Below are 19,325 nucleotides of genomic sequence, written 5' to 3'. Positions count from 1 at the left end.
CAGTAGAAATAGACTGTGTCTCAAACCCTAGTCAGCTGCCTACCAAGACAGCATTTTGGCCATTATAGTCTTAAACCTAGACAGCATAGGATAGTAGTCAGCTTTTGTAGCACTGTGCGCTGAAACACAGACCGAGCGTGTCCTGCGTTTGCTTCTCTGGCCACTAAGAGGCGCTGTCACACTCAGGAATCATCAGCTATTAGCGCTCCGTCACTGGACTGTACAGTGTCCTTCGTCCGCGCACAGAAAATAATATTTAGATAGCTGCTGTTTATTATACTCGAAAAATATGTCTACTACGACCGGTGGCGGAGAGTTTGGCAACCCTCTGCGGAAATTTAAGCTGGTTTTCTTGGGCGAGCAAAGCGGTAAGTGTTCAGATATGTGAGACGTGGACGGAGAGATAGACAGGCCAGGTGAAATGATGCTCCAGAAGGATAGATGTTACTTAATATACATGCAAGTAATAATTTGACAGTGTGGACTGATACTTTTGTCGACATGCACTTAAAATACACAAAATTTTGCTTTTGTAGCATGTAGCATTGAACATCCTTGCAATACACGAACTATACAAAAGATGTGAGATCCGAATATCAACTTCATTATGATTTAATTGATAGTTTATATGTATTTTTTCTGTCTTTCCTCTCAGTGTTTATGTATTCTTGAATGTAGACATCGAAGGAAACCATCAAGTCCTTGTATTAGCATGTTTGTGTTTTCTGTTCCTAGCCACAACAGAGATCTCCCATTTTTAAAGGCCTTTTATATGTGATTGCAACCACCATTACTGTTTAACACATAAGATGCAAATGCTATTATACTGGTACTGGATGTTATTTTTTTAAATCTGTAAAACGATACTGTCTGGTGTGAAAATGGTTGCTAACTGTTAGCTGTTAGCATGTTTCTAGCTGACCGGCTGTGACAATCAAGATCATGATACTATAAACCACATCAGGGATGTTTAACTTCCACATCATCCACGTTCTCGTTTAATAATGGCTGGATTTAACGTTGAAAAGCATTCGCTAGCTGTCGTAAAGGAGAGTTCTGCACGTCTTAGCCTGTAGTGATGCAGTATGTTGCTGTGGAAAGCAGGACGGCGACACCCATGTTGCCAACACAGCGATCAGAGTTCAGAATCATCCTGCGCAGACCAATGCATCTTTGACGCGATACATTCAATTTCAAACAAGCTGTCTATGTAGGGATCACACTAGGTGTTGAGACGCATTCACTGCGAGTCCCTTATGTCTAATGCGTTGTTTTTCTTTTCCTCCACAGTGGGCAAAACTTCACTTATCACCAGGTTTATGTATGACAGCTTCGATAATACCTATCAGGTAACAGCTGCTGTGATTGTTACAGCCCATGTTATGTCCTGTCCGTGTGGCAGATGCTTACCATGTTACCTAAAACAACTTAATATCAAAGCATTATTGACTTTATGAAAGCTATCATGACGTCGGTGTGGTTACTTCCTTGAAGGAATAGTTCACTCACTAATGAATAGTGTTGTCATATGATGTCATGTTGATCCAATCCTTTCTTTTCCCCATGGAACACATAAGGAGATACTCTGTAGAATAGTCACACTGTCATTCTCCCTACAACAAAAGCATATGATGGCCAAAAGCTGTCTAACTCTGTAGTAACAGTTCAAAGTAATTTTTTTGGCACACTGAAATAAATAATTTTTTCTTATTTTTAAAATTTATTAATTTTACTAGCCATAAAATCTATTTTACATTATTTTTATAAACAAGAAATATACTATTCAAGAGGTTTTAATATTTTTGAATTATGTCTTTTATACTCACCTAGGCAGCATTTATTTGATCAAAAAGCAAAAAATAATTTATATTTTAAATATAATTTAAATAACTGTTTTCTATTTTAATATAGGCCTACTTTAATTTATTCCTGTGATGGAAAAGCAGAATTTTTAGCATCTTTACTCCAGCCGTGTCACATGATATTTCAGAAATCATTCTAATATGCTGATTTGATGCTCAAGAAAAAAATATTCTCAATAATAATGTTGTGCTGCTTAATATTTTTGTGGAAACTGTGATGCATTTTATTTTTCAGGATTTGAAGTATAAAAAAAAACAACAGCATTTATTTGAAACAGAATTTTTTTTTATATTTCTACTCAGACCATACATATACTAAGTCCAGTCTCAATAACATTTATTTCACGCCCATTTTAACTTGCATTTGGTGTTTGTCGAGTGTTCATTTAGTTCATAGCTCTCAAATCTCGTTCACATGTGTGCATCTGACGCACATTAGAACCAATGGCTTTTGGTGTCATTGAGATCAAATTTGATATAAAAGTGTCTTGTTGCAGAAAGTTTGAATATGCACAAGAGCAAATTAGATTTTCAGTGAACAAGGATCCATTTTATTTTTTGAGTTTATGAAATGAAAAGAGCAAAATGAAAATTCTGCAAAATATCAAATTTTGTGTTCCACAGAAAATACAATCAAAATACAATACAATCTGTATTTTACAATGTGATTGTGCACTAAGTTAACTCATTGTTTCTCTCCATAGGCAACTATTGGTATAGACTTTCTGTCAAAAACCATGTACTTGGAAGACCGCACGGTAGGACGGAGATCAACATTTCTAGAATAATTTCCAAGGAGTCTCTGTGTGTCCAAGCCTTTTTTAAAGCCTGATTTAGTTGACATATTGACTATTAATGTTAGTAATAGATGGTTTTGACACACACTGGCTCAAGTCATTCACCTTGATGTTTTCTAATATCACCTGTAAGGTCTATAACGCCCTATTCGGACAGGACTGGTTTTCTAAACGATGTTTGAGTTACAATTCTTATCACCTCACGTCTGTGATTTCATGTACCGATTCGGATGGAACTGAGATCTGTTTATTAAAGGGGTGGGAGTGTGTGTTTTCTAGACATGGGCATTACAGAAGGTCGCCTACTGTGCTATGCATTACGTATATATTTTTTAATGAATTACTTGATATAACTTTAATATATTATTAAAAACTATTTAAATATACTTCATAAGTTTATTAAAGTGGCTGTTTATAAACCCACATAAGTGAGCAGAGATATCTAGACAAGTATCATACATGACACTGATATTAAAATGGGCAGTCTTTACAGTTTTCACGATTTGGCTCTATTTATTAATTTAATAATTACATTTTTTCATCAGATAGCATCCATTTTAAAATGAAAGGAAAGCATGCGAAAGATTGGTACACATACTGTAACTCGGGAAGGTTTTAAAAAAATGAGGAAAAGCGTTAGTTGGCTATAATACAATTACAGACATTCACATTCGGAGAGGATTAGATTTCTCAGTGGACCGTTGAGTTTGCCAAAAACAGCAGGTAATTTGCCCTGGAATTTTTACTGGGGTTGCGTGAGAAAACACACAGACATGGCAGATTCAGACAGGATTAAAATCACAAAGACGCATTTCTCTAACGTCCAAATAGGGCTAGTCCACCAGGTGATTTCACTGTCTGTCACAGATTCATCACAGTTATCATTTGCGTAATTCCTTGCGCATGCTTGTAGCTCATCACACTTATGTCATTAGTTTGTCATTTATTTTGATTTCACCTTTTTAAGTTTGGTTGTGTCTTTGTCCACCTCACCCCACTCTCTTCCATGGCTGGGTGCTGAATGGGTCCCCATGCCTGTTGTGCTGCATGGACGGTCATAGATTCGGCTACAGCTGTGGGACACTGCTGGGCAGGAACGCTTCCGTAGCCTCATTCCCAGTTACATCAGAGACTCAGCAGCCGCAGTGGTGGTCTATGATATAGCAAGTAGGTAGCTAGTGCTCCTGCTTCACCACATGGTGGGGTCAAGTTGGGTTCTGCTTGAGTAAATGGCACTCATGTAGCTTTATAAGTTTGCTGGTTTATTTTAGCGTTCCTGGTAAAGTTAAACAAAGTTAGATGGGGGGGGGGGGGGGGGAGGGGGTGTAAAAATCAGTTTTAACAATGTGAATCATAATTTTCTCACCCTCATGTCATTCCAAACCTGTAGAACTTTAATTCTTCTGACATTTCAAATATTGCTGAATCAGAATGCTAGACAGTTGATAATTTATTCAGATGGAATTCATTGTTCCTAAAGCTAGATTAAAATCAAATGCTGATAGGGCCTTTTCTATGCTCGCCAATTATGGAGTTCAAATTCACTGCATATTACATTTTCCCTGATATTGGATGTTTGAAGACGTATCTTTTTAGTATGGCTTTTACACCTTACCAGAATTAATTTAGAATTAGTTTATTTTATTTAACTTATCTGCTGGAAAGCAGTTTTAGATATCATTTATATTGTATTTTATTGCATTGAACACAAAAAAAAAGATATTTAGGATTTATTAATTTTTTTTGGCCATTGACTTGTGTGATATGGACAAATACAGTTAAAGCATTCTTCAAAATACTTTCTTTTTGTGTTCTGCAAAATCAAGTAAGTCATACATGTTTTGAAAAACATAAGGGTGAATAAATGATAGAAAAATTTCCATTTTTGTGTCTTTATGAGTACAATTTGAGCTTTTACAAATATTTCAAAACCATAAAGTTTGTTGTTTCGACTGAAAACATGTCCAGCAATACTTGTGCATAAGGAGTGCCATTTGCAAAGCATCTTGCAGAAAGCAGCGTCATTCAGAGAGCAGGAATGGAGAAATGCTTTCAGATTCCTAAAACCTTGTGGTTATTCTCATTTTCCTTCATGTGTTGCTTCTTTGATGTTGTCCTTTTCGTCTAACCCTGCTCCCTGGCTCTATCCTCTCTTTATACTTTTTCTTTTCTCTGTTCTGCCTTTCTCTTCCCCCTGTTTTCTTTGCACACCACCACGGTTTGCTGGTCCATCAGGTTCGGCTCCAGCTATGGGACACTGCAGGGCAGGAGCGCTTCCGCAGCCTCATTCCCAGCTACATCCGAGACTCCACTATTGCTGTGGTGGTCTATGACATCACCAGTGAGTCTGAGCCTCACTCATTGGGTCAGCAGGGATCTATGCCCTCAGGGCACAGTTAGCATTCAGCAGCTGCTTCTAGGCCATGGCAGTTCATCTTAGTACAGTTGCTTGGGAACAATGCTGTTTTTATTATGTCATTCAGATTAAATGAAAAGTAGATCGAACATGCCTCTCTCTTAGCATTGAAATGATCTGTGCTTTAACTTAACCGTCCTCTGTTTTGTTGAACTTCATTCTAACAGTCTGCTTGCACACTTTCTTCTAAGAAGCTCGGCTTTGAAACGAATCAAGCTGCCAAATTTGAATTTTGCAAATTGATTTTCAATTAATTTATCACTAAAATGAGTTCCTGCAGATCACAAGAGACATTTTTCCTCTGTAATAAGTCCATGCCTAACATTTTTCCTTCTGTTCTTCAGATCTCAACTCCTTCCAGCAAACCTCAAAGTGGATAGATGATGTCAGAACAGAGAGAGGAAGTGATGTCATTATCATGTTGGTTGGCAACAAGACAGACTTGGCTGATAAAAGGTACAGTAGTTTGATGAACACATCTTTTGTTCATCCCTCAGACTTCACGTTTTAAGCTCTTCACTATGTGTTATTTTTATGTTCAGTTTTCTCTTTATTAATTTGAGCGTTATGTTGAATAATTTGTGCCATTGTTGCTTTTCTTTTCGGTCATATTTTCTCTGTTGATTTTATTTTTGATTTCCCATTACTACTTTTGTTTTTCATATCCATTCTAATTTGAACTGTGTCCACACCTCAACTATGGATAATGGCAGGCAAGTGTCAGTAGAGGCAGCAGAGAAAAAAGCCCGGGAACTGGGTGTGATGTACATAGAGACCAGCGCCAAAGCTGGTTATAACGTCAAACAGGTGGGTGACACGATACAGCTGTAGTGTAGACCTAAGCGTTCTAACTTATATAACAGAATCTGTGGCATATTGTCGATTTCCACAAAAAATTGTTTTGAGACTGTCCTCACATTGTAAAAACAAGCTAAATACAGTAATACATCCTAGCAGAATCCTAGCAAAAAAAATAGGCTAATATTGAGTATAATCGTAAAGGGGCGGGAATTTCGTGAGCAAAAAAGGTCAATTTTCAATAGTGTAGCATTGCATGGAGTACAGCTCACACGGGTCATTTTTAAATCAAGCATCTTTCTATTGGTCAACGTTACAAACTGTGCGTGACAATCTTGAACCTGATATAAAATCTACATGGGGTAATTTTCACCTTCAGTCGAAACTCTAAATTTTATGGATTCCGGTTTGAAATTAGTGCATTTCGAACGTGCATTTTTTTTTTTTTTGTAATAGAATCACATTGTTGTTAACTGATCAAGGATACCACAAAGAAACATGGAAGGAATGTGACATAACACCCACTTGGATTCTACAGACACGGAATTCAGCAGAAAGCTCTGCAGATTTTCATTGAATTAGAACACGTGTCATTCACAAAGTTCTTTACATCTCCTACCTCTTGTGTGGCCTTTTGTTAAATCTTTTGCCCTGTTGATTATACTTTCAGCTAACAATTTATTCCTCAGTTTAACATTTTCTAACATCGATCCATTCGGGTATCATTCGACTTCCCTCAAGTCAATACAGAAAATGTCAAAAGTCTTGGTCTGGGCATAACTATCTTACAGAGTCAAAATTATTGTCTGTGGGAAGTCGATCAATTTGAAAGAATGCCACAGATCCGGTGTAGAGACAAAGGGATAGTTCACCCAAAATACTGAAATATTGGTCATAATTTATCACCCTCGTGTCATTCCAAACATGTATAACCTTTTTTCTTCCGTGGAACACAAAAGAAGACGTTTAGCAAAATGTCTTTTCACTATAGAGGGTATGCATTGACGTCACTTTCCTGCCGGAACGCCCCCTCGGCCAGACTGAGTGGCAAAAGTAGCTTAATGGCTGGATTTTAATTGGGGAAACTGCAAAAACGCGAGTAAAACAAGGGATTATCAGTTTAAACTAAAGGTTGAAAGACTCGATATAGTGTTCTTTACAACTTACCAAAGATCCAGTGACATGCAACCAGAAATCATGTTTCTTGACATTTATATGTGCCTGATTTTGACACTGGGAAAATGCATAAAGCAAATTTTCCTGTGAATACTTTATATAAATACAATATAGGTAGCTCTAAATCCAGGTGATCACTTATATCAATGTCATATATATCGTCATATCGTCCAGCCCTAAGACTTGTATAGTTTTTTAAAAAAACATCCAAGAGTTGTCAATACAATATATAGGGTATGATTTTACACCCAAATTCAGCATACTGACACAAAATGATAACTGCAAATCCATGTTTCGCTGCGTTTGTATCCAGTTGTTTCTATGAATTGCAGCGATCCATTTGCTTCTCTTTTCGGTAGCTTTCGGCAGTCTGTAAAAATATACCTCAGATTTCTTGTCAAATATATTTATACAGTCAATCTCAAATCTTTTTCCAGTTTTAGATGTGCTTTGTGTGTTTTTTCGCGGCATTTACACTGAAAGCCAGTGCTGTGGCTCAGTCTTTCTGCCACTCAGTGGGCGTAACCGCGTTCACTCCGGCCAACGGTGACGTCATGTGCATACCCTAGTCTATACTATAGAAGTGGATGGAAAAGAGAAGCTTGGACATTCTTCTATGTAAATCTTTTTGTGTTCTGCAGAAGAAAGTAAGTGAAACAGGCTTTGAATGACATGAGGGTGAGTAATTGATGACAGAGTTTCTAGATTAAATCTTTAAGCCAAAAATAAACAAGGGATATTTCAGTGACCAAAGTGCCAATGACATTATCATCACTTCCCTTGATAGGGTGTTTATTTTTGTTGTAGATTGTCCTCAAGTAACAAATGTGTTTCCGGTGAATGGCCCTTTTTGTTGAACTACAGTGCAGTGATCTCTTTTCAAGGTTACGATTTCCGCCATTTCTCAACTCTTCAACCTGTGTTGGGGTCCTATCAAAACACTAACCCTCTTTTTTTCCCTATTACTAATGTGAACTTCAGACAGTCTCTGTCTCTTTCTCTTCTTCTTGATGCATTTCTTTTGTCTGTCTGTATTTCTTTCCTTTCCCCTCCCTTCTCCGGTCGAGCAGACAGATTACCACAGAGGAGGGCGAGCAGAGGGCTAAGGAACTGAATGTCATGTTCATTGAAACCAGCGCAAAGACTGGCTACAATGTCAAACAGGTAGAATCACGGAGAAATGAGGACGGCCAAACCCCACCTTCCCTCCACCACTCTAGCTTCTGTTTTCTTTGGTTTCTATCTTTCCCCGCCTCGCCCATCATTAGCCATTCTTCCCTCGCCTCACATTCACAGGTGTCCTGTGCTATTAAGCTGTTCTTTTGTGTGTTTTGTTTGCTTGAAGTGCTCCCCATGTACTGTCACAGATGTCCTTTGCATGTTGGCCAAGCATCGCTAGAATGCTGTTTTAGCACCCCTTGTAATTCACAGACTCAATGTAGACATTTCATTGTCCATTGTGCTTTTAAAAAGCATATTGTATTGCTTTTTGTTTTCAGAATTAGTGGATCATGGTGTCTTTTTTGTCATAATGCTAGTGTCTTCGGAAATTACCTCTTTTCTTTTTTTTTACCTCTCTACCCATTGGGAGTTATAATTTATTTGAAATAGGGGAGACTAGGGCTAGTTGCACATGAGGAAGTTGTCATAAGAGCCACTCTACCGTTCAAAAGTTTGGGGTTTCGAAATAAATTAGTACTTTTATTCAGCAAGAACACATTAAATTGTGGAATACCAGGGAATGAGAAAGCAGATGCTGCAGCAAAAGAGGCTTCGTCTTCAGAGCTCCAAATGCCCAATTCCACCGTCAGACCTCAAACCTATTAGAAATGCTTATATCCTCAATGGGATCAGTGTAATAGAAACAAACTTTACAAAATCAATCCTGTGGTTGGTGGAAACCGTTGTGTCCATTTTTAAAATAGCTTCGACCATGTTATCTACACTGGCCACTCCAGGCTAACCCATACGTTTTTTTAAAAGAGTGAAGATCCTCCTTTATGCCCCTCTTGTCCATCGCTAAAGCATATTTTGATGGACTGTGATGGCTTTAACTCTGTTGGGACTCTTAACTTATCAGTTGAAGACCAGATTTAGTTTTAGAATTTTTATCAAAGATAAACTTTAAAAAAAAAACATTTTATATATATATATATATATATTTCTTTTTTCATTTTACAACTTAATTACAATATCTGTTGGCCAAAACAAGAGTTTGAAATGTTTATTCTTTATTTTTGAGGTTTCATGAGGTGTGTCCCTTTCATGAGATTTTGTTGTATATGTGTTTTGCTGTTTAAATGTACTTGAAACGCCTATAATATTCTATAATATAACTTCCTAAGAATATGCCAAAAAAATATTGTCTCAAAAGGTCAACGTGTGTTGACTGGAGTAAAACTGGAGTAAAAAATTTTAGAACTAGCCCCAGTCTCCCATACTACTGTAAAATATATATATATTTTGTATTATATTAAAACTGCATTGATTTATGTACATGTGGCTAAAGCAGTTTTAAGTAATGAACTTTTTTCTCTCTCTAGCTGTTTCGTCGTGTTGCTGCAGCTTTGCCTGGAATGGATAGTACACCAGAGAAAAGCAAAGAGGACAGTATCCTTCACATGCACCTTAAATATGCCATCGCTCACATTCAAATGTCAGTCAGTTTGTCCATGACAGCCTAATAGCAGGAGATCATAAGCTTGTTTGCAGAAATGAATGAAAAGTGTAAAGACATGCTTATTCAAATGATCCAGTCTCTCAGTAACTGATCCTTAACAGAAACTTTCAGTGATCGACATCAAACTGGAGAAGCCTCCAGAGCTGCCGGTTACCGAGAGCAGCTGCTCGTGCTAGTAACCACCCTCGTCCCCCACCAGGTCCTGCATCCCCCTCACTCCACCCCCTCACACACAAACAGCTTGCCTCTCAGTGGTCACTCGCTCCTCTCACGGCCCCGTGTCATGAGCGGAGAACCTTTTCTTTCTCTTCGACTCAGTGACTTTTCAGAGTAACCGTGTGGATGTGCTTTTACTCTGTATTAAAATGGATTCCAAAAATGCATATATTAACGAAAAAAGTAAAATCACAGCATAGATTATATGCTAAAACCATTCAGATCCTCATCTGTTCGGGCTGCATGGCATTATATGGGATTGCAGACTGACTTAAGCTCATATGCTCTTATGTTTTCACACGTCGGTGCCATCATAGTTGTTGTGAAGTTAACATGTTTCAGAGCTGGGGCTGATGTCATCATTTTTAGGCCTTTTTTGCCACCTTTTTTAATTTCACTGGAGGAAGAACTTCTGGCTGTTACTGATTCATATTCATTTTTTTTTTTTTTTTTTTACATTAACATTACACTATTATTTGTGTTTTTTGGCAGAAGTTATTTAAAAGAAAGATACAGAACGAATCTCTTTGATTTTGTCGTGAAATTTCACCATGGACACAATATTCTGTATAATTGGATGTTTCCATGTTGAATATGGTATTAGGGACCAGATATAATTTAAAAGTTGTTTTGTTTCAGGAAATATACATGTATGGACAAAAAAATTAGCAGTTTTGTTTGCGACAAGCCTCATTCTGGACAGGCTAATTTTATACCGAAATCTTTGGAGGGTTGCATGGAAGTAGAATGTATTGAGCTGTGGGGGAAAGAAAATTGGATTTAATGTTCTTAGAAAAGGGAAAATTGCTATTTAATTTAGTTCAAATTCAAATCCTAAGATATTTAATGACTTATCCACGACCGTAGTCACAAAACCTAACGTTAATTGTAAAAACGTGTATGTACTAACAAAACTATCGTAGCGTCGCTCTGAGCTTGGATATGGAAAGCATCAGCAATTCACACTAATTCCGCTCATTTTCTGTCTTGTTTTTGCTGCGCAAGTGTAGGGACCGCATGCAGTTTAGAGACAGTTTAACACAAAATGCCTTGCTTGTTTGGTTGTCATGGTGCACCAAATCAGGCCACAGTGCTGTGGTTTGCTCGAGCCTATTAACATTGCATAGAGATAATGAGGTTTTGTTTAACAGGACATTTAGATTTCTTCCTTCAACACGGCTATCGCTTAGTGTACAGACACGTCTTGGTATTGCTCGTCGTAAGACTGTTGGTTTCATGTGTTTATTTATTATCTCACTAGTTAGTGATACAATGTGTTGTATGCTTGACGGGAATGGCAGTTAGCAATGTGTGGGAATCAAAGTTTGATGTATAATTTGCATTGCTGCCTGGCTACTGTATCACAAAGACCTAGTCGTGCCACAATCGTGCCACTCTTAAAGACTTTCACGCCCCATCTGTAATGCTGGGTTTCAACAGTATAGCTTGAATGGGCTTTTATTTGCTGGAGAGGTATCACCGAGCCCCCCAGAACTGTCGCTTTTCCTCTCGTTCAACTGTAAACCGACAAGTCCTTTCATCACTAAGACTTAAAAAGGGCATCAAGTGTGTTTTAAACATTAACATTTACTATGGTTTGATATGTAGGAAATGAAATAAATAAGAGTGAAAACCCTCCTGAACAGCTCTATCACGTGTCACTCACTGAATACTCAGCTGTGTGCTATTCTGAAGTGTGTTGGTCTGTTTGAAATACGCTGTCTACTAGTGTTTAGCTACGTTTGTGTGACAAAGTACTATTATTATATGCTGTAAAAAATGGACGGTTAAAGAGACACCAAAATGTATCACATGAATAAAAGATATTTCACCAGATTCGCTCTTTGTCCTGCTTCTACTTACTGTATATAGGCTTATACACAGTGTTGTAACTATAGAATTAATATAACAAATCTTCATTTAAAAAAAAAATTCAATTGCAGATAGTGTGTTATGTCTGTGATACTGATTATTGTCCTGTGATAAGCTGTTACCAGTATTCTATTTATATAAGAATATTTATGTATACTGCATAGTAAGCAAAGGGTTAAATAATCTTATTAAAGGTTTTCATGTTTTTAAACTCTTTGGTCCACTGTTGGTACCATAGTCCACAACACACAGAACAGAAACAGCTATGAAATTCAGTTTCTTATTAATGGCACATTGCACAAGCCTGTTGAATGCTGTTCCTGTGGAGGTGATTTGAAGAAAGGTTTCGGTCGTGAACACAAGGCGGAGTTCACAGACTCACAGCTCGTCTTGGGATTCCGTGATGAATTAACCATGCATATCAATGCAGTAGCAGAGAGAGACCACTGGACCCGCATCCGAATGACCAATCAATATGGGCGGTCCGACACACCCAGTTTGTGGCAGTTTGTCAACAGTTCTCACTTGAGTACATAAAAGCCATTGGGTATAAATCAACATGATGTCAGTTTGCTAGATCATGTCAGTGTGCTAAATCACTGTAGTTCCGAGCTGACTGACTAGCTGCGCACCTTGCAGTGTTGTAATACACCTGTTCTACTCCCGGAAGTGGTGACGAGGTTTTTCCACGCGCAAGCGTTGACGTCAGGTGAGGAATTTGTGAGAAAAATCTTGTCGAGCTTGAACTGTTAATCTGTGACTACAATAACACCACATCATACTTAGCGAGCAGAACAAAGTTACTGAGCCTCGGTACAAGATCTGTCATTCTCGCGGTGAAAACGATTGGTGAAATTGTTGTTTCAGTTATGTCTCGCGGTCCGGGGATTATTCCAGATGAATTCATGTTTAATGAGTTCAAAAGACAATGCTTGTCCACCGAGAATTGGCACAACAAGTATGATAAGAATGACATGGAGGTATGGGTCGAGGGGCCCCCTGTATCTACTTCTACAAGCAACAAAGTGAACTTATCCAAAGTCCACAAAATCAAGGTAAGATGTTTGCCTAACTACGGATATGCGTGTATGACAATATTTTGTTTTGATTTGTCTTTAAAAGTTATGGTGTCAATGTTACCATTTAAATTCATTTAAACCAGTGGTTTCAAACTTTACTGCAGGGCCCCCAACCCAGACAATTCAGGGGCATATATATATATATATATATATATATATATATATATATATATATATATATATATATATATATATATATATATATATAACCCTTTATAATAAGTTATATTAGGAACATTAATTGTATTACATCATGAAATGCTTAATGGGTCATTGGTTAGACATGATTTAATGGTAGTTATGAAAATGTGCTTTGTTTACATATCTTCTCTATGGACCCCCAGTAGATCACAATCTCTTTTTTTCTCTCTCTATTACATTTCAGTTTAATTTACATGTCCAGTCCTGTGTGTACTGCTGTCATAACAACACTAATGCAAATGCATTTGTTTCCAATACAGTGTAGAATGAACATAAAGGATGTATCGGCTGCTACCATGTATGACGTGCTTCATGACAGTCAGTACCGGAAGTCATGGGATCCTACAATGCTTGAGAGTTTTGACATCGCTCGGCTGGCTCCCAATGCTGATGTGGGCTACTATTCCTGTGAGTCATGTAATCTTTTAAATTCCTGTCCATTTTTAAGACCTCTTTCATGTCTTATGGTTATTCTAGTAGTTCTTTGGGGCTTTTGTTAGTTAGTAGTTCATGCAACAATGTGATTGCTTCAGTGTAGTGGCTTATCACAGTACAGGGCTGAAGATAAGCCTCCTGCTGGGACTATGTTTTTGTGTGTATTTAGGCAGTGAAGTTTATTTATGGGCCTATATGTCATAAAAATATTTCATTCCCTCCTTTATTCACAGGGATTTGTCCGAAACCATTGAAGAACAGAGATGTGGTGACCCTGCGCTCATGGCAGGCGTCTGAAAATGAGTATGTGATCATTAACTTCTCAGTGAAACATCCGGTACGTCTTTTATCTACTTACACCTTCTATTAATGAATGTCTAGATAAAGCAAGAGACCTTGAAATATCAGATTTTCTTAAAGGTAAAATATTAAGTCAAATGAAATTGCAAAAATAATGACTGTTTTCAAGTTTTCGCCCATCCAAATTCACAACCTTGTAGGAGACAATATTTTAACATTGAACATTATTCTCATTATTTTATAATAATAAATAATACAATGTATTACTACATAAATTATACAAATACTGTAATAAAGCTTTGCTTTCATTTTAGAAATATCCCCCACGAAAGGATCTGGTGAGGGCCGTGTCCCTTCTGACGGGTTACCTGTTCAAACCTACAGGGCCCAACAGCTGCACTTTCACATACCTCTCACAGGCTGATCCCAGAGGTGTGAACCGGTTCGCTCCCATCATTCAGTTACATTGGAAGACTTTAATTTGTTGCTGTTTTATAACCTTTTTTTGTTTTATCTTTTAGGGTCTCTTCCAAAGTGGGTTGTCAACAAAGCATCTCAGGTCCTGGCTCCAAAAGTAAGTGAACATGTTTAGTCTCTGACTGCTGTTTCTGTCGTTTATACTCTTTGAGGATTCGAGTATCTTTGTATGTGGGTCTGTGTTTAAGGTTTGTGAAATCCTAATTGTTGTTACTATGGTAACCTACTGGAATATCTTGTACTGAAGACGACGCTCACGCAGCACTTGCTGTGCCAAAGTGAAACTCGTTTATCTTGTTCGTAGGCTAGTAGGCAGTCTCTAGGCTGCATGACTTCAGTCATTCTTTTCATTTTACAGAAGAGCGCATCACTTAGGCTTCTATTAAATGCAAATCTCTTCTCTTTATTAATCATTTGTAATTATGACTGATTGACACAGTTAGACTTTACAGTTTTTAGAAACGCCTATAATAATGCTTCAGCTCTCATCAAGTGTTCAGATTGATATCTAAAGATAACTATGGTGAATATGTTCTTCTGATTGAGAACAAGAAGTCAGTCTTGTTTTGAATTGTGGCTTTTTTTTGCTGTTGGTTTCATAGTTTTGAATGGAATTACAGCATGTGGTAGGGCTGTTTGCAGACGGTATCTCTGTCCAAAGGGCACACTGATAACATAGTATATACATCACACTTTGTGTGTTATACACTATTATTGAAAACTGAGGTGTTTGTCTTTCCACTGATCATTAATCAGGTTTACGATTTGATTAACATACACTAACGTTTGTGAAAAGTCTCTAATGCTCATCAAAGCTTATTATCTTTTCTATTTTAAGATATTTTTCAAATGTAATTCCTGTGATGGTAAAGCTGAATTTTCAGCAGCATTACTCCAGTCTTCAGTGTCACATGATCCTTTAGAAATCATTCTGATAAGCTGATTTGATGCTCAAACATTTCTTATCAATGTTGAAAACAGTTCATATTGTTTTATTTCATATATATACACATACACACGTCGTGTGTGTGTGTGTGTGTATACATATATACATATGTGTGTGTTTACATGGTACAACTAGGCTATATTACATGTCTAAAAGGAGGATGCTGAAGATTTTATTTATTTTGGTTATTTGTTTTAAGTGGTTTGTTTCCTATCTATTAATACTGTTTGACAAAATAACAAAGCCCATTACCTTTAGTTCAGAAGTCAGAGTTTATAAGCAGTATTGCACGCACGCACACTGATATTTTGTGCTGCCAAAAAATTCTGAAGACCCAGACAGAAACCAGAAACACTGTTTATTTATAACTATGCTTGAGCAAAAAGACTTGCTGCAATTTGAGTCATTGCACAGCCTGAAAATGAGGTAAAACTGGATTCCAGTTCATTGTTTGGGTTACACAAGGCTGAAAAAAAGTTCAGTGTAACTTCCGTTGATACTCGTGCCACTCCTTCACCTTCATCTGTCATTCCACAGGTCTTAAGAAGCGTTCATAAAGCCGGTCAGAGCTACCCTGCATGGAAAGCAGCAAATTCTCCGGATCACAAGCCGTGGCTGTACCCCATACAGAGTGAACTGGCCATGATGGATCCAGCACAGCTGTCCATCCAGCGCGGAGACTCGCTCGAGAACGTGGATGAGAGCTCATCCAGGGACGTTCAAGAGAATGAAGACAGCAGCTAAAACGACTCAAAGAAAAGGTCCACGTCACAGGATCAGTCTCTTGTCTCTTACCCCACTTATAGCTAGTTGATGTCAACATTCCTTCCTTCCCCTCACAGAGTAAGAGTTTACAATCACTGTGCTACACATTCCTTTACTGATGTCTGGGTTTCTTAGGGCATCGCACGTGACATGATGCTTACTTGAACAAGGGGAAATTCTTTATACTATGCAGCTCTACTCGTTAATTTAATTTGAAAGCCTTTTGAAGGTGGTTCATTGTCCTAAACGAGACCTTTTTTTGACCTGTAATTTATTACTAAATGGTTATGATGAAGCTACACCTAAATGATTGATGATGACATGCAGGTGAATAGATTGTTTTTCTTTATGAATATGGTCAAGGATGTTTAATTCTTATTTTAAATCTCCATGGTAGGGGAGAGGTTCCTTGCAATGTCATCTTTTTATGTTTGTGTAATTGTCTGTGCTTTTTCAAAGAGCTGTGTCTGTATTAGCATGTGTGTGAACCATGGGAGAAAACCTGTGTAATGGCCCTGTAATATGACCAAAGCAGTCCAAGACACAAAGTGGTATTACCTCAAGATTTATTACTTGAAGTGGTATTTGTTAATTTGCCTGTAACAGGCAGAGGAAAATAGAAGGCAGAGAAATGAGCTGTTCTGTACTTCTCAAATATGTGTTTGGCCCTTGAACATGAAAGAAAAAGGCATGTTAACAACGTGATACCAGTGGATCCATGCAAAGACATTTGCACTAGAAGTGGCAGTTACCCAGATTTATGACATGATATTTTTCTGAAGATGGATGGATATGAAAATTTGTGTGTTTGAAAACTTGAATTTCATATGTATGATGTCCTAACTCACTAAAGGGTAATAATGTTTTATACTTTTAACATTTTAAATAAATGGTTAAAAATTTGTTTTTGACTTTCTTTTATTTCGTCCAATAAGAAGTTGCATTTTGGTAGGTTTATATTTGCATATAAACTGTCTTCTGTTCCATTGACCTCGTGACACAGTAAAAGGTCAATTTTGTGTAATAAAATAATGTAATACAAAAAATGTGTTGAATTTCATTAGGACTACATATTTATAGTACCACAAGTTGATGCAATATATTAACATTTAGCCACACTACTTAACATCATAACTTTAGTTACCAAATCAGATAATGTATTCATTTTATACACACACACACACACACACCCTCTCTCGCCAAGCTATTTCTCCAGAGGTTTATTTAAAAATGAGCATAAAGTATTTACACCTGAACAGAACTGTTTGCATTAGCATATTGATTCAATGACAATGAATTAATCAATAGCAATGTGTTTGTCAGCAGGACATCAGTTGATGATATTAATAGCAGATTTATTCATGATGTACCCTTTGCCCTATAACCCTATATACTTATTTCATTCAATAAATAATATCTACCATGTTTTCTTTTTATATGCATGATATATCTCATAGAATATACTAAATTCCCCAGAGGAAAGGGAAAGAGAGAAATGATCTGGAAATTTTACCAGCTGCATTCAAAACTTGTGCAGCTCAAAACACAGATGCCTAAAAACTACCAAAAGGGGTGAAGAAGCTTTGAATCATCAGGTATGTTCTTAAGTGTTTGAAGATGATTTCTTTGAGCAGTCTTCTAGTCAGAGACAATAGTTAGTAGGAGGAAGATGATGCAGAGAAGATGGAAGTTTGGCTGACACGCCAATGCCTCATCAGCTGCGTCACTCACTGCTTCAGTCATGAATGTCATCTCTGCCACCTAGTGTACAGTCCTCTCCTTCTGCCGTTGGTAATCTAGAAAAACAGATGCAGGACACTCATTTATGTCAGGTACTCCAATTGAATCAGTTAACTACAGTATTTAAATTAAAATAAGTAAAACGATATAGGCCTAGAATAGAAAGAATGGAACAACAAGGGTGTATTGAAAACATCAAGTCAATATCTTAAAGGAAGGATCAATATAATACTCACTGTAAGGGAAGTATCGGACCTTCATCAAAATCTCTCTTGCGGTCTTTAAAATCTCCACAGCCTAGGAGAAATCAAAAACAGATTAGGAGGAAATATCAAGCGTGTTTCTGTCTCTTGGACGGACATATCAAGCCTTACCCTTGAATGCTCAATGTCTTGAAAGTCCACATCATTGACAGAAAGCACCTGATCACCCTCTTGTAGTCCTGCCCTATGGGCATCTGAATCTGGCACCACCTGTCAAGACATTTTGAACAAGACCATGATGAGGAAGGCAGTTCTTTTGATAAACAAATAAGGTTTTAATTGACACAACTCACCTTTGAAATAAATATACCGAGCTGCGACGCCTTTCCTCCACGGATATTGAAGCCCAGTTGTGCTCCAGGGGGCTTTTTTAAGACTACAGTGCGAGGTAGGAAATGAGTGAGCTCATTGTTATAGTCAGGGTGATGTATCCTCTGATTATTAGGAAGAAAAATATAAATTAAGTCAATATGATCACAAAAGAAAAGATGAAAACATGCATTAATAGTGTTAAAGCACCTCTTGTGGAGGGATCCATGCAGGAGGGCTCTCATAGGATGGAAGAAACACTACTGGCAGTTGATAGTCATCGTATGGTATCTTTTGGTCCATGTTTTTCGAGCTAGAAATTGAAGATGCGAGAAACAACAACAGCGACATGAAGATGTCTATCGTCAGATTGTCCTCGATGTACTTTATGACATTGTTCCATTTTTAAAGACTAAATGATATTCTTTACAAAACTGTGACTATACTGATTACTAAAACATTAAATTAACAAAGATTTATAATTAAAGGAATGTAAATAAATTATCTACGGTTCACATTGTACAGTGAGTACAGCAGGCTAGCTTGCTAACACTCAACAATAAACACACGATGCGATGCACAATGAGCTATAGCCATAAAAAATTCTAATCATTGAGTGAATAAACTGACGTTACAAATCACACTAAAATGAAAGACAAGCATTATAAACAACTGCTTTTGCTCGACAGTTTTGTTTTTGTCTGTGTACTCACCACGAACTCCTCGAGAGAACCATTAGCCCCGCCCTCTTAGAGATCATGTGACCAGCCCTTTTTTCCAATTCTCTCCCACCCCAACAAAAACGATTAAGAGCTAAAGAAAATATTGATGTTGGGACTGCTTCTCGCATTTCATCCAGAGATGTAAATATGGCCTCTGGGTCATCTCTGACAACTGTCCTTCCTGTCCCGTTGCTCAATTTCAAGAGCATCATAAGATCATGAATGGCTACTTGGTCTGAGGCTGCTTATTTTCAAGGTTTCTTTTGTAAGA

At 37.5% G+C, this 19,325-nt stretch overlaps 3 protein-coding genes across 9 annotated transcripts; 2 read left to right on the top strand and 1 right to left on the bottom strand.

The window, feature by feature from the left end:
- The first annotated feature begins 34 nt into the window (after positions 1 to 34).
- On the top strand, positions 35 to 10,378 carry rab41 (RAB41, member RAS oncogene family). Of its 6 annotated transcripts, none has more exons than XR_013799643.1 (9): positions 90 to 368; positions 1,291 to 1,349; positions 2,567 to 2,620; positions 3,721 to 3,826; positions 5,420 to 5,531; positions 5,789 to 5,882; positions 8,120 to 8,213; positions 9,593 to 9,659; positions 9,841 to 10,378. XR_013799643.1 is itself a non-coding variant. In XM_079629775.1 (8 exons), exons 1-8 carry the CDS (start codon positions 290 to 292, stop codon positions 9,903 to 9,905), a joined length of 636 nt encoding a protein of 211 aa, XP_079485901.1. In that variant the 5' UTR covers positions 35 to 289; the 3' UTR covers positions 9,906 to 10,378. The 6 variants fall into 6 exon arrangements, 4 of the variants coding, with proteins under 4 accessions (XP_079485901.1, XP_079485899.1, XP_079485902.1 ...); XR_013799644.1 differs by lacking the exon at positions 3,721 to 3,826 and adding an exon at positions 4,895 to 5,000 and having other exon boundaries at positions 183 to 368; XM_079629775.1 differs by lacking the exons at positions 3,721 to 3,826; positions 8,120 to 8,213 and adding an exon at positions 4,895 to 5,000 and having other exon boundaries at positions 35 to 368.
- A 1,799-nt stretch (positions 10,379 to 12,177) lies between these two features.
- Positions 12,178 to 17,060, top strand: stard14 (START domain containing 14). 2 transcript variants are annotated; one of them, XM_079629771.1, is made up of 7 exons: positions 12,178 to 12,526; positions 12,685 to 12,872; positions 13,358 to 13,505; positions 13,766 to 13,869; positions 14,147 to 14,264; positions 14,354 to 14,406; positions 15,793 to 17,060. In XM_079629771.1, exons 2-7 carry the CDS (start codon positions 12,687 to 12,689, stop codon positions 15,997 to 15,999), a joined length of 816 nt encoding a protein of 271 aa, XP_079485897.1. In that variant the 5' UTR covers positions 12,178 to 12,526; positions 12,685 to 12,686; the 3' UTR covers positions 16,000 to 17,060. The 2 variants fall into 2 exon arrangements, with proteins under 2 accessions (XP_079485897.1, XP_079485898.1); XM_079629772.1 differs by lacking the exon at positions 12,178 to 12,526 and having other exon boundaries at positions 12,537 to 12,872.
- A 164-nt stretch (positions 17,061 to 17,224) lies between these two features.
- pdzd11 (PDZ domain containing 11) lies at positions 17,225 to 19,165 on the bottom strand. The gene is made up of 6 exons (XM_079629783.1): positions 19,046 to 19,165; positions 18,543 to 18,645; positions 18,317 to 18,457; positions 18,135 to 18,233; positions 17,997 to 18,057; positions 17,225 to 17,816 (listed from the first exon to the last, which is right to left on the bottom strand). Exons 1-6 carry the CDS (start codon positions 19,090 to 19,092, stop codon positions 17,782 to 17,784), a joined length of 486 nt encoding a protein of 161 aa, XP_079485909.1. The 5' UTR covers positions 19,093 to 19,165; the 3' UTR covers positions 17,225 to 17,781.
- Between the last annotated feature and the right edge of the window lie 160 nt (positions 19,166 to 19,325).

This window comes from Phoxinus phoxinus (genome assembly GCF_949152265.1).
Source record: "Phoxinus phoxinus genome assembly, chromosome: 12".
NCBI lineage: Eukaryota > Metazoa > Chordata > Actinopteri > Cypriniformes > Leuciscidae > Phoxinus > Phoxinus phoxinus.
This window is presented reverse-complemented; position numbering and strand designations above follow the sequence as displayed.

What these genes read in the sequence shown, in the direction of transcription:
- rab41 (XM_079629775.1), top strand. Translation starts at nt 290, where the DNA reads ATGTCTACTACGACCGGTGGCGGAGAGTTTGGCAACCCTCTGCGGAAA. An exon ending in GGTGGTCTATGACATCACCA is followed by an intron (nt 5,001 to 5,419) that starts GTGAGTCTGAGC and finishes TCTGTTCTTCAG; the next exon opens with ATCTCAACTCCTTCCAGCAA. An exon ending in CTGGTTATAACGTCAAACAG is followed by an intron (nt 5,883 to 9,592) that starts GTGGGTGACACG and finishes TTCTCTCTCTAG; the next exon opens with CTGTTTCGTCGTGTTGCTGC.
- stard14 (XM_079629771.1), top strand. Translation starts at nt 12,687, where the DNA reads ATGTCTCGCGGTCCGGGGATTATTCCAGATGAATTCATGTTTAATGAG. An exon ending in CCAAAGTCCACAAAATCAAG is followed by an intron (nt 12,873 to 13,357) that starts GTAAGATGTTTG and finishes TTTCCAATACAG; the next exon opens with TGTAGAATGAACATAAAGGA. An exon ending in CTCAGGTCCTGGCTCCAAAA is followed by an intron (nt 14,407 to 15,792) that starts GTAAGTGAACAT and finishes GTCATTCCACAG; the next exon opens with GTCTTAAGAAGCGTTCATAA.
- pdzd11 (XM_079629783.1), bottom strand. Translation starts at nt 19,092, where the DNA reads ATGATCTCTAAGAGGGCGGGGCTAATGGTTCTCTCGAGGAGTTCGTG. An exon ending in CATGGATCCCTCCACAAGAG is followed by an intron (nt 18,458 to 18,542) that starts GTGCTTTAACAC and finishes CCTAATAATCAG; the next exon opens with AGGATACATCACCCTGACTA. An exon ending in TCGGTATATTTATTTCAAAG is followed by an intron (nt 18,234 to 18,316) that starts GTGAGTTGTGTC and finishes ATGTCTTGACAG; the next exon opens with GTGGTGCCAGATTCAGATGC.